Here is an 18,756-nt window from a genome sequence, read left to right as displayed (position 1 = left end):
TGACTTCTGTTCGAACCATAACGCTGTAAATGCTTCACCCACGTACAAATAATCACCACCAGAACCTAAACATCTAACCTAATCAATGCCTAAATTTACCTGATTTACTTTAGAGTAATTTACCTGAGGGCCACTAACCCTAGTAGCCTCGACGAAGACATGAAGCTGGCGGCTTGTCGCCGACGGTCCCCCATTTGCCTTGATATACACAGTATGCTAATATATATCAATATTAATTTATATTTGAGAAAAGGTCTATTTTGAATGAACATCGTGTTAAAATTGATGAATGCGTCTTTGGGGTCGACCGCTGGGTGGAATAGACTTGGTCTGAGGACGGGATGCAAGCAAACTCGCCTAACTATCAACAGCCAGATAACACAGTTACATTCTACCCTCTTCAAGACTAGGACAGAACACCTAACACACTGCCCGAACCACTACTAGAATATAGGAAGTAAAGGAGCTCAAGTGGGTCTGTTCGCCCATGCGACAGACAGTTGGGTTCGTTTTCGACCCACAATCGGGAATTCCCGGTTCGAATCTCGAGTGGGACATTATAGTCGTTGGGCACGATTCCTATTAGCCTTTGTTCACATAGCAGTGAACAGGTACCTGAGAGTTGGGCAACTGCTTGTGGGATTGCATGCTGGGAAGAGCCAGCTAGTGATTCGACCTTGGGGGGAACCTTGATACAAGTCTGTGAGGGACAGGCTGCCTGCCTGTTCCCGACATAAATGAATTGTTATTAAATATTATAACATCAAACATGGAAGAATAAAATTATCTCTCCTGTTTACCTTTTTAACTGGGGTCTTTTACATATATTGCACAGGAGGAAACAAGTCACTTACCTGCAAAAACCTTAAAAAAAGATTAATAATTCATTGTGTCAGGGGTCAGGCAGCCAGAGTATATTCATAAACGCAAGGCTTATATCGAGGTCCTTCCCATCCCCCTTCAAGGGTCGAATTACATACCCCACCCAGGATACAACCCCATAATAAGCTGACTAACTCGTGTGTACCTACTTACTGCTAGGTACACAGGGACATTAGGTGATTGGAAATGTGCCCCAATCATGCATTTCTGTCCCGTCCGAGACTCTAACCCCTTATTTAAACATTGTGAATCGAGAACGAATCCAACTGAGACCCTTAACGTTCTTGTAATATAAGGCACTAATTATGGTTGGTTAGACCTATTGTCTTGTGTATGACCCTCTGTCCTGCGTGACAGTGAATACCAGCATTAACCCCACTTTAATAAGACTTAATTGAAATCCTCAGATTAGGCCAAATTGTAATTCATTTTGTCAATAAAGATGTCAATAATAATAATAATTATGGTTGGCCTACTAAGCCTGGCGCTGAACGCGACCGTGCTCACACCTTCCTGGGAGAAAACACCCCCCCCCCCCCGTCTATTATGCTGTGGCATTCACTGAATATTAAAGTAATTCATTCTACCACATTAGCTGGAAGACTGTGATACACCACACTCGCCTCATTCTGGTGCAAGGGGATGTCTAGTGTGTATGTACTTGAACGACAGACCACACATATATATATATTTACTATTTTATCGTGGACGTGATTTATAATGTAAGTGTTAAATGTGCGTGAACGAAGTTAGATTTTCCGTGTACATGAATGATTTCCAAGCTATGGAACTGTGATGTATTAATTTAGATAATACAAGTGTTATAGATTATTATTGAATTATTTATGGATTATCATTATTATTACATGGTGGTGTGGGTTAAAATAAAATATATGTTTCCCCGGGTGCCTTGTACCGCCATTGATAGGTTCAGGCGCCACACCGGTAAGATCCTCCATCTGGAGCTCCTTCTGACTCGGGCCTCTGGTATATCTCTCTGTCTCTCTCTTCTCAAGGGTCTTACTAAAGGTTAGCAAACCTATTATTATGGACCTTTAATTAGTTTATTTCTTAACTAGCCAGTGTTGACAGCATGCATGATGGGCTGGCTCATTTTGCCTCTTAAGAGTGACTGGCTAGACAAGATTTTACTCTTTATTGTGGTTCTTATTTTGCACGTCTCTTAATTAATTCCTGTCAGAATTACCTGAAGATGCGTGCTAGACCCTTCCATAAGAATGACCTAGGTGCTTGTATACATTAATAATTAAATTGTTTTGACCTAATTTACTCCAGCAGAAATTTCTGTATCAAAGGGAAGACACTGTTCTGTAACCTTTATGTGATTTCGATTCTTGTTAAACTGGACTCCACCTTAACTAACGCAAGTTCTAGTGTATTTTCTTGGCTGAATAACACCTGGCAATATGGTCAAATAGTACAGAGGCATTATGATACAGCTTGTTTTCTACTTGTTGAAAGTCATATACAATACTGTATATCATTAAGTTAGGCTGTGGTAGATAAGGTTAGGTTACGATGAGTAAGGTAGGTTTTAAAATAAATTGGCAAACTATTAAGGGTACGAAGTTAAATAAATTGTTTTGTGATAGGAATTGAGTACAATATGGAATCTGCCTTATAACGGCAGATGTCCATGTCATTACAATGCTTGTTGATATGTGATTTTTTTTTTATTAGAAAGCATTTATTTAAATTTTATGGTACTGAATCAAAACTGTAGCTCTCCTGTGGGCCTATACCCAAAGAGTACAAGTCCTGTTCCTCATGGGCTTATATCTAATGTGTGTGTTTCATGTTATTTTGAACACCGAGCCATAATGGAAAACTTGCCATTCTTTCTGACGAGTGATCCCGTAATCAGCTGAATAACGAATACTTACCTAACCTAAATGATTGTGGATATGATGGATACAGGCTTCATGGGTGTTATGTGAATACAGGATAAAACGGAAATGCCCGAAACTGCCTGAAACATTATGCGTTTTAGTGACTTTGCAAGAACGTAGAAATATAAATCTTGTGTAATCTCACAAACCCATTGTATCTTCTTGTAAATACAATTATTATTATTATTTTTATTATCATTATTATTATTATTATTATTGTTATTATATAGTTATTATTGCCCTGCTTATGTTGTATCCAAAAGGTTAGTCAGCTCACTTCACGACCATGTGTGTGCATTCAAACTCGTTGCACTTTCTGGTCAAAGTGCTGCACATTTTCTTTAATGATTGTGTGTACACAGTACAGTATTGTATATGGTATGTATAGTCAACGTAAGCACCAAATAACCTATCCCCTTTAGCCTAACTTAATGATTGTGTGAGAAGAGTATGCATCTTTTTGACATCTCTCACTTGATAGAACTGTGCATTAAAAGTTCAGAACTCAATTTGATTATTGAGTTAGACCAAGCTCTCAATAGTTACACCTGGCCCCGGGGTAGACTTGGGGAGTAGAAGAACTCCCAGGACCTTATCCCGGTAAGTCCAGGTAATACATTTGATTTAGAAAGTGTAGAAAAGTCAATTAGAATATTGTATTAACTAGTTAAGGCACTCAATATTACCTGGGGTGAAGAAGAGGCCACATCTTCACTATACTGTACATGATCATTATTGTTACACCTTTGCTCTATTTACTAACATTTAATATTACAGTTATATTAATTAATACTCTAATATTGACAAGAAATTGCACTGCATTATTTTGTTAAATTTGTCTCCATTGTAGGATCTTGACTTTCTACCGACCCCTATGAACACTGGGCCAATGTCAAACCCACATATTTTGGGTTATGATGGCCTCCTAGTGTCTCTTACAATCCTTCTTGAATTTGTAGTCTCGAGAATTATGTTTTGAAAGCAGAAAGTGGTAATCATTTCGTGAGAAATGGTTACAAAAGCTGTGACCAAAGTTATTGTTATGTATGCGTATACAACAATCATCACTGAAGAGCTGAGCCCAGGAGCTAAAACCCCATATCAGCGATGTTCCTTGGGTCAAACCGAGAAACACTGCTATTTATTTATACAGTATTTACAGAATGTGGTTGAAACATAATAAGTGGGGCACTTTGAACATTCATAAGTAGGAGCAGAAGCCCCATATATAAGGAGGGGTTCTCAATCATTGTCATAATCCCCTTTTGAGCCTTTCATGTACAGTATTGGAAAATTGGGCTGTTTCTAAAACGGTTGGAAACCACTGCCATATAGCCTATAACCTTTCATGACTAAATTGATAATTGTTGCAAAGTGTGGTGAAATTCCATTCATTAGCGTTTAAAAACATGGAGGACAGACACAAATTTTTGGTTTTGTTAATGTAAATAAACATGAATGTATTAATTGGTGAAGAAAAAATTAGAAGTAGGCTAACTAAGTACTGTACTTTAAAAGTATGAAGGCTGAAATTACTGAAAAATGAAAATGTGAACATTATTGGTTTTAAGGTTTGAAAAGAATGCATAGTGGAATTCTGTAATACTGTATAAATATTCTTTTTAGTGTATAAGCAATAAAAAAAAACATGAATGCTGTTGGTACCGATGGAGTTTATGTAGAAATAATTATTATAGTGAACATAAGGTAATGGAATAAATGTGGAGACTGGCAGAAAGTTTAGAAAATACACACACAAAAAAATCATATAATATCTACTCTTATTTTGGCCTGGGTAGTGATCAACATTTCTTCTGTCATTTGTCAGCCACTAGCTCCCTGACCCTGTCGAGGGCACCGGGGAGATAGTTATTTAGGTAAATAACTCGGGTAAATCGGATAAATAGGGTCAATATTAGTATTCAAAGATTGATACAAAACATTGATCTTCATATCCCGGTAGTACAGCTGGGTTCGTTCCTGACACACAGTCGAGAATTCCGGGTTCGAATCCCGGGCGGGACAGAAATGGTTGGGCACATTTCCTTACAACTAATGGCTCTGTTCACTTAGCAGTGAGTAGGTACTCAGGAGTTAGTCAGCTTGGGGTTGCATCCTGGGCGGGGTCAGTAATTAGGCCTTGGGACATCAATAAAAAGCCAAAACATGTATGAATACACTCTGGCTTCTTGTCCCCGACACAATGAATTATTAATTATTATATCATGATGACCACATTACACTAGATGATCAACACACATTGACCCCACTTTCAGGGTTTGGAGATATTATTTTTTTTGTATTTTAAAATTTATAGATCACACAAAATACACTACATCTAGTTGTATAAAGGGGTGGGGTTCTGATGTGAAGATGAGATGATATGAAATGTTTTGAAAATAAAAATATACTTATTGTAAATGTTTTTCAGGAGTGTAATGTTGAGCTTGATACGGCAGGTAGCTGTAAGAAGTACAAGCATTCACCCGTATAACTTCATTCCGGCAGTGAACCATTGCTGTGGCTTATCCCTGATAACACCTCCATCTTCTACCAGCCATAAACAACAGTCCTACACCATGTCCACAATGACATCTCCTCCAGCAGTAGCAACTAAGACACAGGGCATTGAGAAAAGTGTTTGGTAAGGCAGGCCTTATGGGTTGTATTATGAAAATTAATTTTTGTGTAGATTAGTTGCTAATAACAGTTGAGGTATACAAGTTCCAGAGCCTATTGGGCTCTATCATATCTATATTTGAAACTTTGTATGGAGTCTTCCTCCACATCATCTCTGCCTAGTGTATACCATTTATTAACTACTTATAAAGGAATTATGCTCTTTAATTGAAATATTTTTATTTTCCAGGGTTGAATTCATTCAGTTGGCATTAGAGGTGAAGCCCCTGAACCTTGGGCAGGGCTTCCCTGATTTTGCTGCCCCAGAAACTGTTAGGAAAGCCCTTGCTGAAGCTTCTACAAGTGAAACCAATGTTCTACTCAATCAGTACACTCGTGGCTTTGTAAGATATACATTATATGTTTGTGCTTTTATTTCTAGATTTTGTTGAGCTTTTAAATTTCACAATCTCTTGGTTTTCTTCAAATAAGCATACTTAATGCTTGAATTCATGTCTTCAGTGTTTTATTCATTACTGTCTGTTGTGAAGGCACTTTTCATCCTTTCATCTTGACTTATGGGTTTCACCTTTGGTACAGAATGTTATAAAAAAGCTTTACTTATGCTAAACCCATCCTGTACAATAACAATTATATCTTTTAGTCATTGCATTCAATATGAGTGTGTTATAACTAGTGTGTAGCTTGCTTGGCACCACAGCTATTGCTTCTAGCTTGATATAATAGCTAGCGTTACTGTGATTACCCATTACTGGAATGATGCTCATGCTTTCAGGACAATCCTAGGAAAATATATAAGTAGTAAGTATAATAATTCATTCAAAAGTTGTTATAACAAATCTTGAATGTACTGCATTATGTATTTTCATAATTACTTGTCATATTTCATAAACATGAAATAATTTCATAAAGCTTGTCAAAATTGTAATCACATTTGCTCTTTGTATACTGAAGATGAGTTCGTACATATGGTACAAAAACGGCATGTTTGGTAAGACCTAGCTAAAGAAATATTTGTTTATTGTGTCATTAATAATAGTCTAATAATTCATTGTATCGGGGGACAGGAAGCAAGAGTGTATTCATACACATTACGATTTCATCGAGGTCCCCTTCTCCCCGGTTCAAATTACTGACCCCGCCCAGGAGGATGCAACCCCCACAATAAACTGACTAACTCTTGAGTACTGTACCTACTTATTGCTAGGTGAATAGGTGCATTAGGTGAAAGGAAATATGCCCAATCATTTTTGTCCCACCCAGGATTTGAACCCGGAATTCTCGATTATGCGTTGAGAACGAACCCGACTGTAAACGTTAATGAACCCGGGACCCTAAACGTTAATGTTGGATCATTATTAAATTACGGTCATACTTATGCGAGACTAGAAAAGTAGGAGTAAATTAGTTGAAGTATTTTACTTAGGGTGAGTGTATAATATGTTGATGTTCTTGCAATTGTGGAATTATTATCTATTTGTTTGCATTATTTACAGTAAAAAAAAAAAGGGGGGGAAAAATGTAGGTAAATTGAATGCTATAGGTCAGCTGTTTTTGGTACCCCCTTTTTAAAGTGATGGTACTGTCCTTTTGCAACATTTACACAACAGTGCTTCCTTTTGTTACACTTGCTCATCAGTGGCACCTTTTGTTACACTTGCTTAACAGTGCCATATTTTGCAACATGCACAATGGTGCCACCTTTTGCAACATGCACAATGGTGCCACATTTGCATCACTTGCACAGCAGTGACACTATTTTGCAACACGCACAATACAGTAGTGTTACATTTGCAACATAAACAGTGGTGTTACTAATGTAACACATACAACAGCATTCGCATGCCAGTGCCACATTTTGCAACATTATCCATGCAACAATGCCAATTTGTGCAACATTCATATGACAGTACAACTTAGCACTATTTTATATATTTTTAGTAAATGCTGTTTTTTCAATGTTTGCTTGCTTTCCTATTTTGGCTTTGCTCATTTTTTCCTTCCTGAATGGATATGAGTTTTTGTGTTCACATATTTATGTTGCTCCATGAGGGAAAGTGATGACTGCTTCCCTTTTTATTTTAATGGAATTCTTCTATGAATGTTTTTGATGCTTATTTATTGTTATTTATTGAAGGAATATCATAAATTTGTGTTAAAATAAATTTGTGTGTATCCATTACCTTTTGAAGAATGAGAACAACATTTATTGAGAGAGGGAATATGGTATATGATATACAGTCCAAAATTAACCTTTGTGCATATGAACCTTGAGGATCACATAAATGGAGTAGAACAATTTATTAATTGCTGTAGCTTTAGTAGGTTTTGTATGATACTGTACCTGTTATTGTGTTTCAGGGTCACCCTCGTTTGGTGGCAGCTATAGCAAAGCTTTATTCTAAATTGGTAGGAAGAGAACTCAACCCCCTTACTGAAGTTCTGGTCACAGCAGGAGCGTATGAGGCACTCTTTTCTACCATTATGGGTTCGTAGGTTTGCTTTGTCCTCGAGTGATTTATACCTCATATTAGGCTTGTGCATTATAACACAAAATATGCAGCTAGACAGAGTTTCCTGAAAGTGATGTTTTACCTGTAAGTCTATATCAGTTGCAGCCACTTCAGGAAGGTGTCACCAGTTCCCTTTAGCAGGCATCTCTCAATGCAAAATCTTATCAGAGTTTGTACACTTGTTCCATCTTTTTGACATAGGTGAGAGTAAAAGTGGGTCAGTCCAGGTCCATAGATATGCTTGGGTATACAGTATTGATAATGACAAATTGGGTGTCATATGACCTTTTATTTTTCAGGACTGGTCGATCAAGGTGATGAGGTCATCATCATTGAACCATTCTTTGACTGCTATGTTCCTCAAGTCAAATTGGCTGGTGGAATTCCTGTCTTTGTTCCTCTGCGTCCTGTAAGTACTGTGTATGAAAACTTTTGTAAGCAAGTATTTTTAGAAATAAAATTATATTAGGAATATAGATATTACTGTACATAAACATTATGAACTTTTCTCCACTGCGATATGAGCTCTGTCTAATTACCAAACTATTAATACTGTATACAGACACATCTTGTGTGTTTGTTAGGAGGATATATTGCGTAAGGAAGTAAAATGTGGAAAGATGTATGACTAAAAAGTTTATAAATTCCAGGAATAAAGTGTGTTACTGGTAGTTTGGTCATGTTGAACAAATGAGTGATGAGAAGCTTGTGAAAGAAAGTGTATTAAATTGAATTTGAATGTAGGATGAAGAGTAGGAGGAGGAGGAGGAGGAGGAGAGGGCTAAGAGCTGGTCGGATCTGCCGAGTGTGTGTTAAAAAATGGTGCATTGAGTGTTGAGCAACAAGCAAGATGTGGCAAGGACCATATGGAGCTATGTAGCAGCAGTTAGTAGAGAGTAAAGGTTATTTTTATTTGTATACCCTTTGCCAGCTCACAAGGCGCATGTTACACCTGGCATCATGAAGCAATAGGATACTACCGTATACAACTAATTAACTGTGGGTGATTTTGTTATCTGTGATGCTGTGTAGTGTTTGATTTTGTGAATGGCAGGTGTAATTTCTAAGGCCTTTTGTTATCTTTCCTTTACAAATGTTCTCTTTTTGTTTTCTTGGCTGATGTGTCTTCATCCCATTAAAGTAGGAAATAGGAGACCAGTAATTATTAAAAATATATGTATGAATATACAATTTAACCAAGAAAATTAGTATGATACAGTACATCATCAGTGTTATAATGTCAGAAAATTCTTTTACAAGTTTTCATTATTCATTTTCTTTTTGAGCAGAAGAAAACTGAAGGAGTAACATCATCAGGAGACTGGGTGTTGGATCCTGTGGAATTGGCGAATGCGTTCACTGATAAGACGAAGGCAATTATAGTTAACACCCCAAATAATCCACTAGGAAAGGTATATACTGTATATATATATTGTCCCTTTTTTTTGAGTGTTTGGTTGGTGAAATTGATAACAGTTTGCATCATAATATATGCTTAACTATTCTTTTGTCTTTTGAATCTCTCAATTAATTGACTTCTTTTGAAAAATACAAAACTATTCCTAATCTTTTTAAAATGCAATTATCGTTAGTTGATTCATGGGTTAATGTTTTAATCATGCATTAATTTAAAATACTGTATTATCTCTTTTATCTTGAGATGATTTTGGGGCTTAGTATCCTCGCAGCCCGGTCCTCGACCAGGCCTCCTTTTTGTTACACACCCCCAGGAAGCAGCCTGTAGCAGCTGTCTTACTACCAGGTACCTGTTTATTGCTAGGTAAAGGGGCATCAGGGTGAAAGAAACATTTTGCCCATTTGTCTCCACCTCCACTGGGAATCAAACCCGGAACCTCAAGACTACGAATCCCAAGCGCTGTCCACCTAGTTGTCAGGCGCCCAAATTATCTGGATTATTATTATAATATTATAATTATTATTATATGGATGGGTGCTTGCTAGTGCTGCCATTGCACCGACTGAGTTGCTTTTCTGGTGATTTCAGGAGTTTGAACAAATCCACAAGGGCCATGACGAGGATTTGAACCTACGTCCAAGAGCATCCCAGATGCTGCCTTAATCAACTGAGCTACAACATGGTTAATAGAGTTGAAACCAGAAGTTCTACTGAACTTACTTGGATCCTGCAGCCTCTCTGAGACACAAACCAGAGTTTTACACAATTTCCCCATGTACTTGAGCTATGTCAATAGGCCCTGGTTTGTGTTTCAGAGAGGCTACAGGATCCAAGTAAGTTCAGTAGAACTTCTGGTTTCAACTCTTTTTGACCATGTTGTAGCTCAGTCGATTAAGGTAGCGTCTGGGATCCTCTTGGACGTAGGTTCGAACCCTCGTCACGCCCCTTGTGGATTTGTTCACCAGTCATATACTTTCAGCAATATTGCTGTTCAGTACATGGGACTTTTGCTTCAGGGAGGAGAATTTCTATCCCCTTTCTTTTTCTAGATGCTATCCTGATGTGGTGGCAGATTATCACTTGCTCCCTGCACCTCTGTGAGAGGGGAGCTAGGTTATGACTCTGGTCACTAGTAGGCTAAACAGAACTTATGTAATTGATGTGACTCATTAAAATGGAGCAGTCTCAGTGATACAGCTTTTAGAAGCCACTGGGGAGATACCAGAAAGAGATTTTTCGTTGCATTCAGTGCTGGATTTTTTCTGATGTAAACAATAAACTTTGTTGAACATTTACAAATTATGCATTGGGTACTAGTAGCCAATGATATAATCTAAACTAAAATGTATATATCGGAATTATGTTATTGTTAACTCTGTATTCTTTGTGAAATTACTAGCTTACACATAACTGCACAATTTACTTTTAATGTTCTACATACCATATTATTAATAGAAATATCATTAGTTATAATCCTTTAGCAGGAAAAGGCCTAAGGAAAAATTCATAAATGGTATGGGGGTTGTTTTCCAACAGGTGTACTCTCATGAGGAGTTAACAATGATTGCAGACCTGTGCAAAAAACACAACAGTATTGCTATTATGGACGAAGTTTATGAGTGGATCACCTACAGTGGGTGCAAGCACATCCGAATGGGTTAGTGTATAATGTACTATCAACCTTCGCTTGATAATTACTTGTAGTATTTTTTATGAATTTAAGTTTTTAAAATTTGAATTAGATTAACATTACTTAGGGTTTGGTCATACCTGTAATGTTATATTTTGTAACATCAAAATGCTTAGGGGTAATTATATTAAAAGTTTACAGATTCTACATACAAAGGTTTCAATGTTTATCCATGTTCGTTTCAACCACATTGTAAAGGACAATCTTTGCTTCCCTGAATCTAATTAATTTTTGCCTTTTATGAAGTGCTGTACTAGTAACAGACATGAAAATAAGCTTGTGGATACATACATTTTAGGGTTTTACAAACCATTAACTTGCAATCTTTCCCTCAGCCACATTACCAGGAATGTGGGAACGCACAGTCTCCATTGGTTCAGCAGGGAAAACCTTCTCTGTGACTGGCTGGAAGACTGGATGGGCGTATGGACCTAATAACCTGCTGAAAGGAGCTCAAGTAATTCACCAGCACTCTGTGTACACTTGCACCACACCTGTGCAGGTGAGCTGGTGTTAGCCTTGCTGAGAAGTTTGGTATGTATATGAAAAGTTAGAACAGTAACTTTGTTGTGCTTTCAAAGAGATTGAACTTATAAATTTGGTTTTGACCTTTCAATTCATATTGGCTGTTTTAGTAGTTAAGTGATAAACTAATGTCATGAGCTAGGAGTCATTATTAAAAGGTTCCGGGTTCAATTCCTGCAACACGACAGAGATATTGGGCATTTCTTTTCGTTTGATTATTCTGTTCATCTAGCAGTAAATAGAGAATTAATCAAGGGTTATGGATTGCATCCTGGGGAATGTCAGTTGGCCCTGTGAAACCTTGATAAACCTATTAGGCTTAATATCCCTAACAATGAGAAAAATATATATGAATATTATTTACTTCTTAGCAACAACGTACACCACTGATTGATATTTGATGACATCTTTAAGTTTTACGAATTTCCATCACACCTTAGTGCAAATTTTGTTACCTAAATTTGATTGAAAAAATACGAAAGCTAAGCACACCTATCATAATTTAAAATATGTTGGATAATTTCTAAATTTGATGTTGCTATTTTATTCTACAGTAAATTTGTTAATAAATTATTTTGCTTTTATTCAGGAGGCTGTAGCTATAGGGTTTGAGATAGAAATGCAACGATTTGGAACACCAGATTGCTACTTCCAGTCACTACCTGCATGAGCTGGAAACTGAAACGTGATAAAATTGTCAAGATTCTCTCAGATTCTGGACTCAATCCAATAATTCCAGAGGGTGGCTATTTCATCTTGGCTGATGTGCGGGACATTGGTAAGTTGTGCTGGGTTTGATACCAAGAGATAATGTTTAGCATGGCACTGTACAGGTTGGAATGGGTTACACTAGAACCACAATGCTGTCTTTTGAGTAAATAATATAGATACTCCTTCTGTCAATGTCAGTTCTTGTCTCGGTTACACTTGTATTTCTGTGTCTCCAGGTTACACTTGTACTTTAGGGAAAGGGTTGGGGGTTGATAGTTCGTGTGTGTGTAATGCATGTATTACTCAAGTCTGTTGGGAATGAAATCTAGCCTTAGGACAGTGCTCCATTGCTTCTATAGGTGCATTTATACTTTGACATTCTAATGCTGTCATACTAGTTTCTAGAGTTTGATTCAAGGTAGTTTGCATGACTTCTAATTAAAGTGTATTCTATTTGTTCCCCACTTGCACTGAAAACATATTTCCTCCTGTTTCTTCTACTCATTTGTGTTTCTAGTTACTGCTACTTGTCACATTACTGGTCACTTTAAATGGTCAATGGTCAATTTACTGTTATAGTACAGGGTCCGTCCCTAATTCCTCTTGGCTGGCTTGCAAAAAAAATACATACTTTGCTTTCCATGGGAAAATGGCAACTGATGTTTACTGCCTTTCTCAAGCACTTGAGTGGAAGGGTGCACTTCCTCTTTTCACATTGTTCTGGCAGAGAGTAATTGCACTTTCGGAAGTAGTCTCTCTCTGCTCCTGTTTATACAGTGAGTGCAAACTGTTGATAACTTATCTAGGTTTACTCTTTATATTTGCAGCATCTCATTTAGGTTAATTTTAGAGTGCATATCTGCTTTCTGTATATCCTCAGGCTGGTGACCTGCCAGGAACTCTTTACCTCCCTGCTTCAGGGATAATTTGCCATGTACAGTAGTTGATTTGCACTCGGTGCCTACTTTCTCTTTGTCAAGACAGTAGCAGCGGGTCAGACTTTTCTGAAGTTGGCTGCTCTAGTGCTGCAGGATACATCTGGCAGATTTCCTTGCTATATGTGTTTTGACAGTTTCTAGAGTTTGTTTGGACCGCTGTTGAAGTAGGTATCTGTTCCTTTTAGGAATGGTTTGGCAGGAGGTTTTTTTGCAGTCTCCTGTTCGAGGGAAAGGTTCTGGTGGGCAGGAACCACCCACTTCTGGAAGTAATGCAAGAACCAATCTTGGTCTTTTTTGTGTGTTTTTTGTAGTGGGCCCCAGTGATGGTGTTCAGGATGGGGAATAAGCGTTTCAGTTATTCTTGAACAGCGGTGTTCTCTCATGTTTTTTGGGTTAGGCCCTCGGGAATTTTCCAGGGTCTATGTGGACCTTATGCAGCTTTCCTTCCCACTTGTCATATTTTTTTCTTCAGATGTTGAGCAAGAAAGTAAGGTAGTTTGAATGATTTTTAATTAATTTTCCTGTTTTGCTCATGTACAGCTCACCATCTTGATACAGAGGTTCCTATATCAAAAGACATGCATATCAAACTCTTGGTTGGCATTGTAATAGCTGTCTTTAAAGTAAAAGAACACCTGGACATACATAGCTGAGGTCACTTGCACTCAAAGGATGGTGGTAGAAATGTGATACATTCCTCAGATTATGACTTGTGAACTTTCTCTTTGCACAAAGGTAGAAGGGAATGAGGAAATATGCATGGATTTATGCTTTATGAGCTGATACATTACTGTATCTTAGTTATTGTATAGAGCTTGATGAAAGAGAGCTGTTTCACTTACAAATATAGTGTGTTTAGCATATATACATATTAAAGGGGGTTGAATTTACTCTGTGTTCTATGTTATTTTACTGATAGGGTTGTTACATATTTTTTTTTCAGTTGTGTTTGGAATTCTAAGCAAGGGTTGTTTATTTGATTTCTCATGAAGTCCATCTGACAACAGCAGACTTTCTTTATGAAGCAATTGAATGTCTGCTCAAAATAGTGGCTTATGTATTGACTCAAACATTTTTAATGTAATTTTTATATTAAATATTTTTTCTTAATATAGCAAGCAAGATTGATGTTGGGGGTGATACCAATGAGCGCAAAGATTTCCGTTTTGTTAAGTGGTTGTCACGTAACCGCAAGCTTCAGGGTATTCCCCCTTCAGCCTTCTACTCTCCGGAACATGGTGATATTGGCGAGAACTACATTCGCTTCTGTTTTATAAAGGTCAGTATTGTTTGTGAAGATTTTTAAGACTTTTTTTTTTATAGAATTCATTTGTATAATCTTTATATTATGAGCATAAAATGATACTATAACTTTTGTTTTATGACATTAATAAGTTACACATTTGTTCCTTTATAATCGTGAATGAAATATATTGCCTAAGTTTGTTTGGAACACTTTGCTGGAGGTCTCTCATAAGGGAAAAGCTGTATGATCTTGTTAATGTTTTGTTTCTATTTTGTTTAAGTGATATTTTGTATAACTTCCTTTATTATTGTTACATTTGATATACAATCCTTGCATACTCTACTGTATTTTTAAGAGGTAGCTCTAGAGTTGTCGTATTGTGTGAATTTATACCTTAGCTGTTGTAGTTCGGTACAGTACTGTCATATTTGCCTTTCAAGCTGTGAATGGTGGCTGCTTCCGTTTCCATTTGTTGACCCTTCTCAGTGCATACAAACATTTACTTACATGACTCTAGCACTGCTGTTTCTAACTTTACCTATGGATATATTTTCTATGATCATTTTGTTTATTTATGAATAATTTTTTCTAATTGTTGTCCTAAATGTTGGTGTGCAGAGAAACAGAAAGATAGAGCAAACTTTATTTGTACTTAATATTTGCCCTGTAAGAGCTCTTATCAAATTTAAGATAGAAAGGGCTAGTACATACAAAGTGGAGAAAAGGGGAAGTATTTAAGATCAGTGAGGGTGAACATGAGAGACGCGGGAGATTGTTTTTAAAATTTATAGTTGTAAATTATAAGTTTGTGGGAGGGGTTGCAATGTTGAGTTTTCCTTCTTTCTGTTTGACGGTGTTGGTGGTGTTTGATGGCAGCAGACTTTATTCAGTGCAAGTCACAATAATGTGATAATGTAACGAATAACCTATCCCGTATGCATGAAAAGAAAGCAATGATATTTAGGCTCGTCCTGGATTCTTTGTATCGTGTCGCATTTTTGTGGATTGAGTTGCCCGTCTCCAAAAGCTTTCTTCTTTGGTTTATGAGTTGCCACTGAAGTTATGTATGTGATATGACATTACAATGAGCCGGTTTACTTTTGAATTGGCGAGATGAATTTAAGCTTTAGCTCAAGTATAAATTGTGTGTTTATAGTTGCAAAGGCCTCAGAATAGTACCAGAAAAATTGTCATGGTATCAGAAGGTATATGTATATATATATGTCAAAAAAGAGGGGAAAAATATTGCCAGATGTTAAAATAAATTTGTAGCATTAGTTATTGCCTTTAACTCAAAGGCTTATCCCATAAAGTTTTATTTGTCTATTTACAGGAAGATGAAAATTTGGAGAAAGCTGGAGAGATCTTGAGAGTTCTTAAGAAGGATATTGATGAGAAGAGAGTTTGAACAACGGGAACATTTAACAAATCAGGCTTTGCACAAATGTTTTGGTTTATAGTGGTGGTCGAGCCCATTTAAAAATTGAGTGGATAATTTATGGAATAAACCTATACTGCAATAAAGTCTTTAAATTAAAAATACTTTTCTTATATAAAAAATAGAATATGGAATTTATTAATAATATTGCATTGGAATTAAGTTACGAAAGGAAAGTTATATAAATAAACACTTCAAAGGAGGCACTGAAATAATAATCTCTTCAAAGTTTTGTGATGTGTTCACTCTGCCTCATAACTTTGCTCAAAAAGGTCAGATGATATGAGAATTGATAACATGACCTATTCATATGAAACATTATGGTCTTGCTTTAAAGTCTTTCCACTGCCTTACAGCTGCATCTGCATTGTACAGAAATTATTTTCGATCAAATTATCTGTTAGAAAAAGCCGTGAATGGTTTTACAGCAAGCTTATCCTCATGTTCTCTAGATTAATCAGCAACATGCCATGTGTGTCTTTTGACCAGTTCCATAATATTTTTGATTTTTCAGATAATGTCATTACTATTATCCTAATTGCATTATTTTTGCAAACTGGGTATGCTATTGATATAATTAGTGTATTGTACATGTATTGGGTGTACAGCACACTTGTTGGGGGACTATAATATACCTTTTGGACAGTAATTGCTAAGGCAGTTTAATATTCTTATCTTGATGTATAATATTTGCTAAAGCTATTAAAAGTATTTTTTTTTTTAACAAAAATATAGTGATAATTGTATACCATGAATGATATTGAGAAACTATCTGACTTTAAGGAAACCATTGTATTGTATTTTCACATGTATATTTACTGGGAAAAGTGCACAACATTTGTAGCTGCTCAATAACTGGTCTATATTGAAAGTACATGTGCATGTATTTTTTAAATGGTTAAACATGCTAATTAAATGATATTTCCTTATATAATTGTCCATTGTTGGCAATACTATACTACCTATACTTGTGATCTGGTGGAGAATGAATGTTTGTATAATGTTGTATATGGGGATAACCTGCTGATGTATAGATTTTTAAATAAATATTTGTGGCTATCCTTTTGAGGCAAGTATTTTTACTGTGGCCGTCTCTGCTATTCTCTTCATGAAAATCTGATGTTATTTGTTATTGAGCTAGCAATCGCTTTTAGTTGCTGTTTATTCTTAAAAATTTTCCTGTGACTATATGTTTTAAATCATTATTCCAATTATCCTATAGAGTTAGTGTTGGTTGTATCGTTTTGGTAAAATAGAACAATGAAATTTTGCTGCTCCCTAGTCATGTAGGTTTTCTATTTAATGAACTTGATGATTTGGTGGCCAAACAGACAATTCATCCATGTTCCATCAGTCTGCATTGGGTATTTGATGGAGCAAACCCCTGTCCATCACAATTATATTGTCCCACTTATGGTAGTATATCATTTAGTTGAAAGAGAAAATCCACTGGGGCTCTGAGGTGAAGCAAACCCATGACCTTGGCACTGCCAGCTGCATATTCTACTGCTGTACCACTGCCACTTGTTTGTGTCACCTCAGAGCCCTAGTGGATTTTCTCATTGATATATATATTCATGTTAGTGTGATTTTGTGTGTGTATTTAGGTGAATGCTCTGATTTTCAGATTGACTCTTCACTATTCCTTTATGACAGCTTATCACTAGATATTCTTGCTAAATCAGATTACTGTACTTTAGTTTAGATATCTAGTAACCTTATATTCTGCTCACATAATGACTTAATAATAATTTAATAATTAATTATTATACTTCTTAAATAGTGTTTACGTAATTTTGATTAAGTTGTGCAGTGAATTGTAGCTGTTGTTATAGGTTTAGCACCAACAGCTCTTCAGCCAAAACATAGTATATCAGAGAACTTGGGCCAAACATCCCCGATTTAAGAAAGAAAAGTGCAGACAGATGGTGAGACATCCTGATACGTGTGTGTATCTGTGGAATCACACCCAGCTCATGGACTACAACGACTAGCACTAAGAAAAGGATAAGGATTTGGGATGGGATGGGGGTAAGGAATGGTGTCCAATAACTTGGATGGTCAGGGATTTAATTCCAACCTGCATGATGCGAGACCATCAGGATGGGTTATTAGTATTATTAGCTGGTTAGTCAAACTAATGGAACAAATTTTAAATGATATCCTTGGCTTACAACTGAGGGGACCCAGGCTCGATTCCTAGGCTGGACAAAAATCTAGTTTAGCACACTTTTTCACCTGATTCCTCAGTTTACCTAGCAATAAAATAGGTACCCAGAAGTAAAAATATATTTTGTGTTTTAATAAAAGTAATGAAAACAATAACATTCATCTAGCATACGTTTGCACCAACAATTGCTTTTTGTTTAGCTCTTATGACCATAATGCAGTTCAGAGTTATAAATAACTGACAATTTAAATAAAATATTCTTGTGACAAAAAAATAGACCAACATAATCCCATGCTTATCTTCTCAACACTACTATAGAAGAACACGTCATCTTAACTATACTCAACAGTATATAGATACAAGACAGTCCAAATAAGACTAAATACAAAAAGGCCTTATATTATCAATGACCATCTACTGAAGATCACCCTTAGTTTTCCCTGTGTGAAACTTGTCTGCTAACCACCTACATGATCTATTAAAAATCATTTTAGTGTGATATGTCTCCTTAACCAGCTGACGTGTCTCCTTAATAGCTGACGTGTCTCCTTAACCACCTGACATGTCTTCTTAACAGCTGACATGTCCCATTAACCAGCTGACGTGTCTCCTTAACCACCTACTAAAGAACGCTCCAGCGCCACGAAGCTCAAACATTAAAACATATTTTAGTTAT

The 18,756-nt window shown here is 36.5% G+C and overlaps 1 protein-coding gene across 1 annotated transcript; it reads left to right on the top strand.

Moving 5' to 3' along the window:
• Window positions 1–1,509: 1,509 nt before the first annotated feature.
• Window positions 1,510–16,978, top strand: LOC123747301 (kynurenine aminotransferase). The gene is given in 12 exon segments (XM_045729397.2): window positions 1,510–1,535; window positions 5,224–5,436; window positions 5,662–5,815; window positions 7,794–7,920; window positions 8,245–8,354; window positions 9,235–9,357; window positions 10,899–11,019; window positions 11,388–11,554; window positions 12,167–12,241; window positions 12,244–12,355; window positions 14,342–14,505; window positions 15,806–16,978. Coding segments are annotated over 12 exon segments (1,452 nt in total). The 5' UTR covers window positions 1,510–1,524; the 3' UTR covers window positions 15,881–16,978.
• Window positions 16,979–18,756: the final 1,778 nt, after the last annotated feature.

Source organism: Procambarus clarkii, chromosome 94, assembly GCF_040958095.1.
Source record: "Procambarus clarkii isolate CNS0578487 chromosome 94, FALCON_Pclarkii_2.0, whole genome shotgun sequence".
NCBI lineage: Eukaryota > Metazoa > Arthropoda > Malacostraca > Decapoda > Cambaridae > Procambarus > Procambarus clarkii.
Note: the sequence above shows the minus strand (reverse complement) of the source record. Positions and strands in the feature narration are given on the sequence as shown.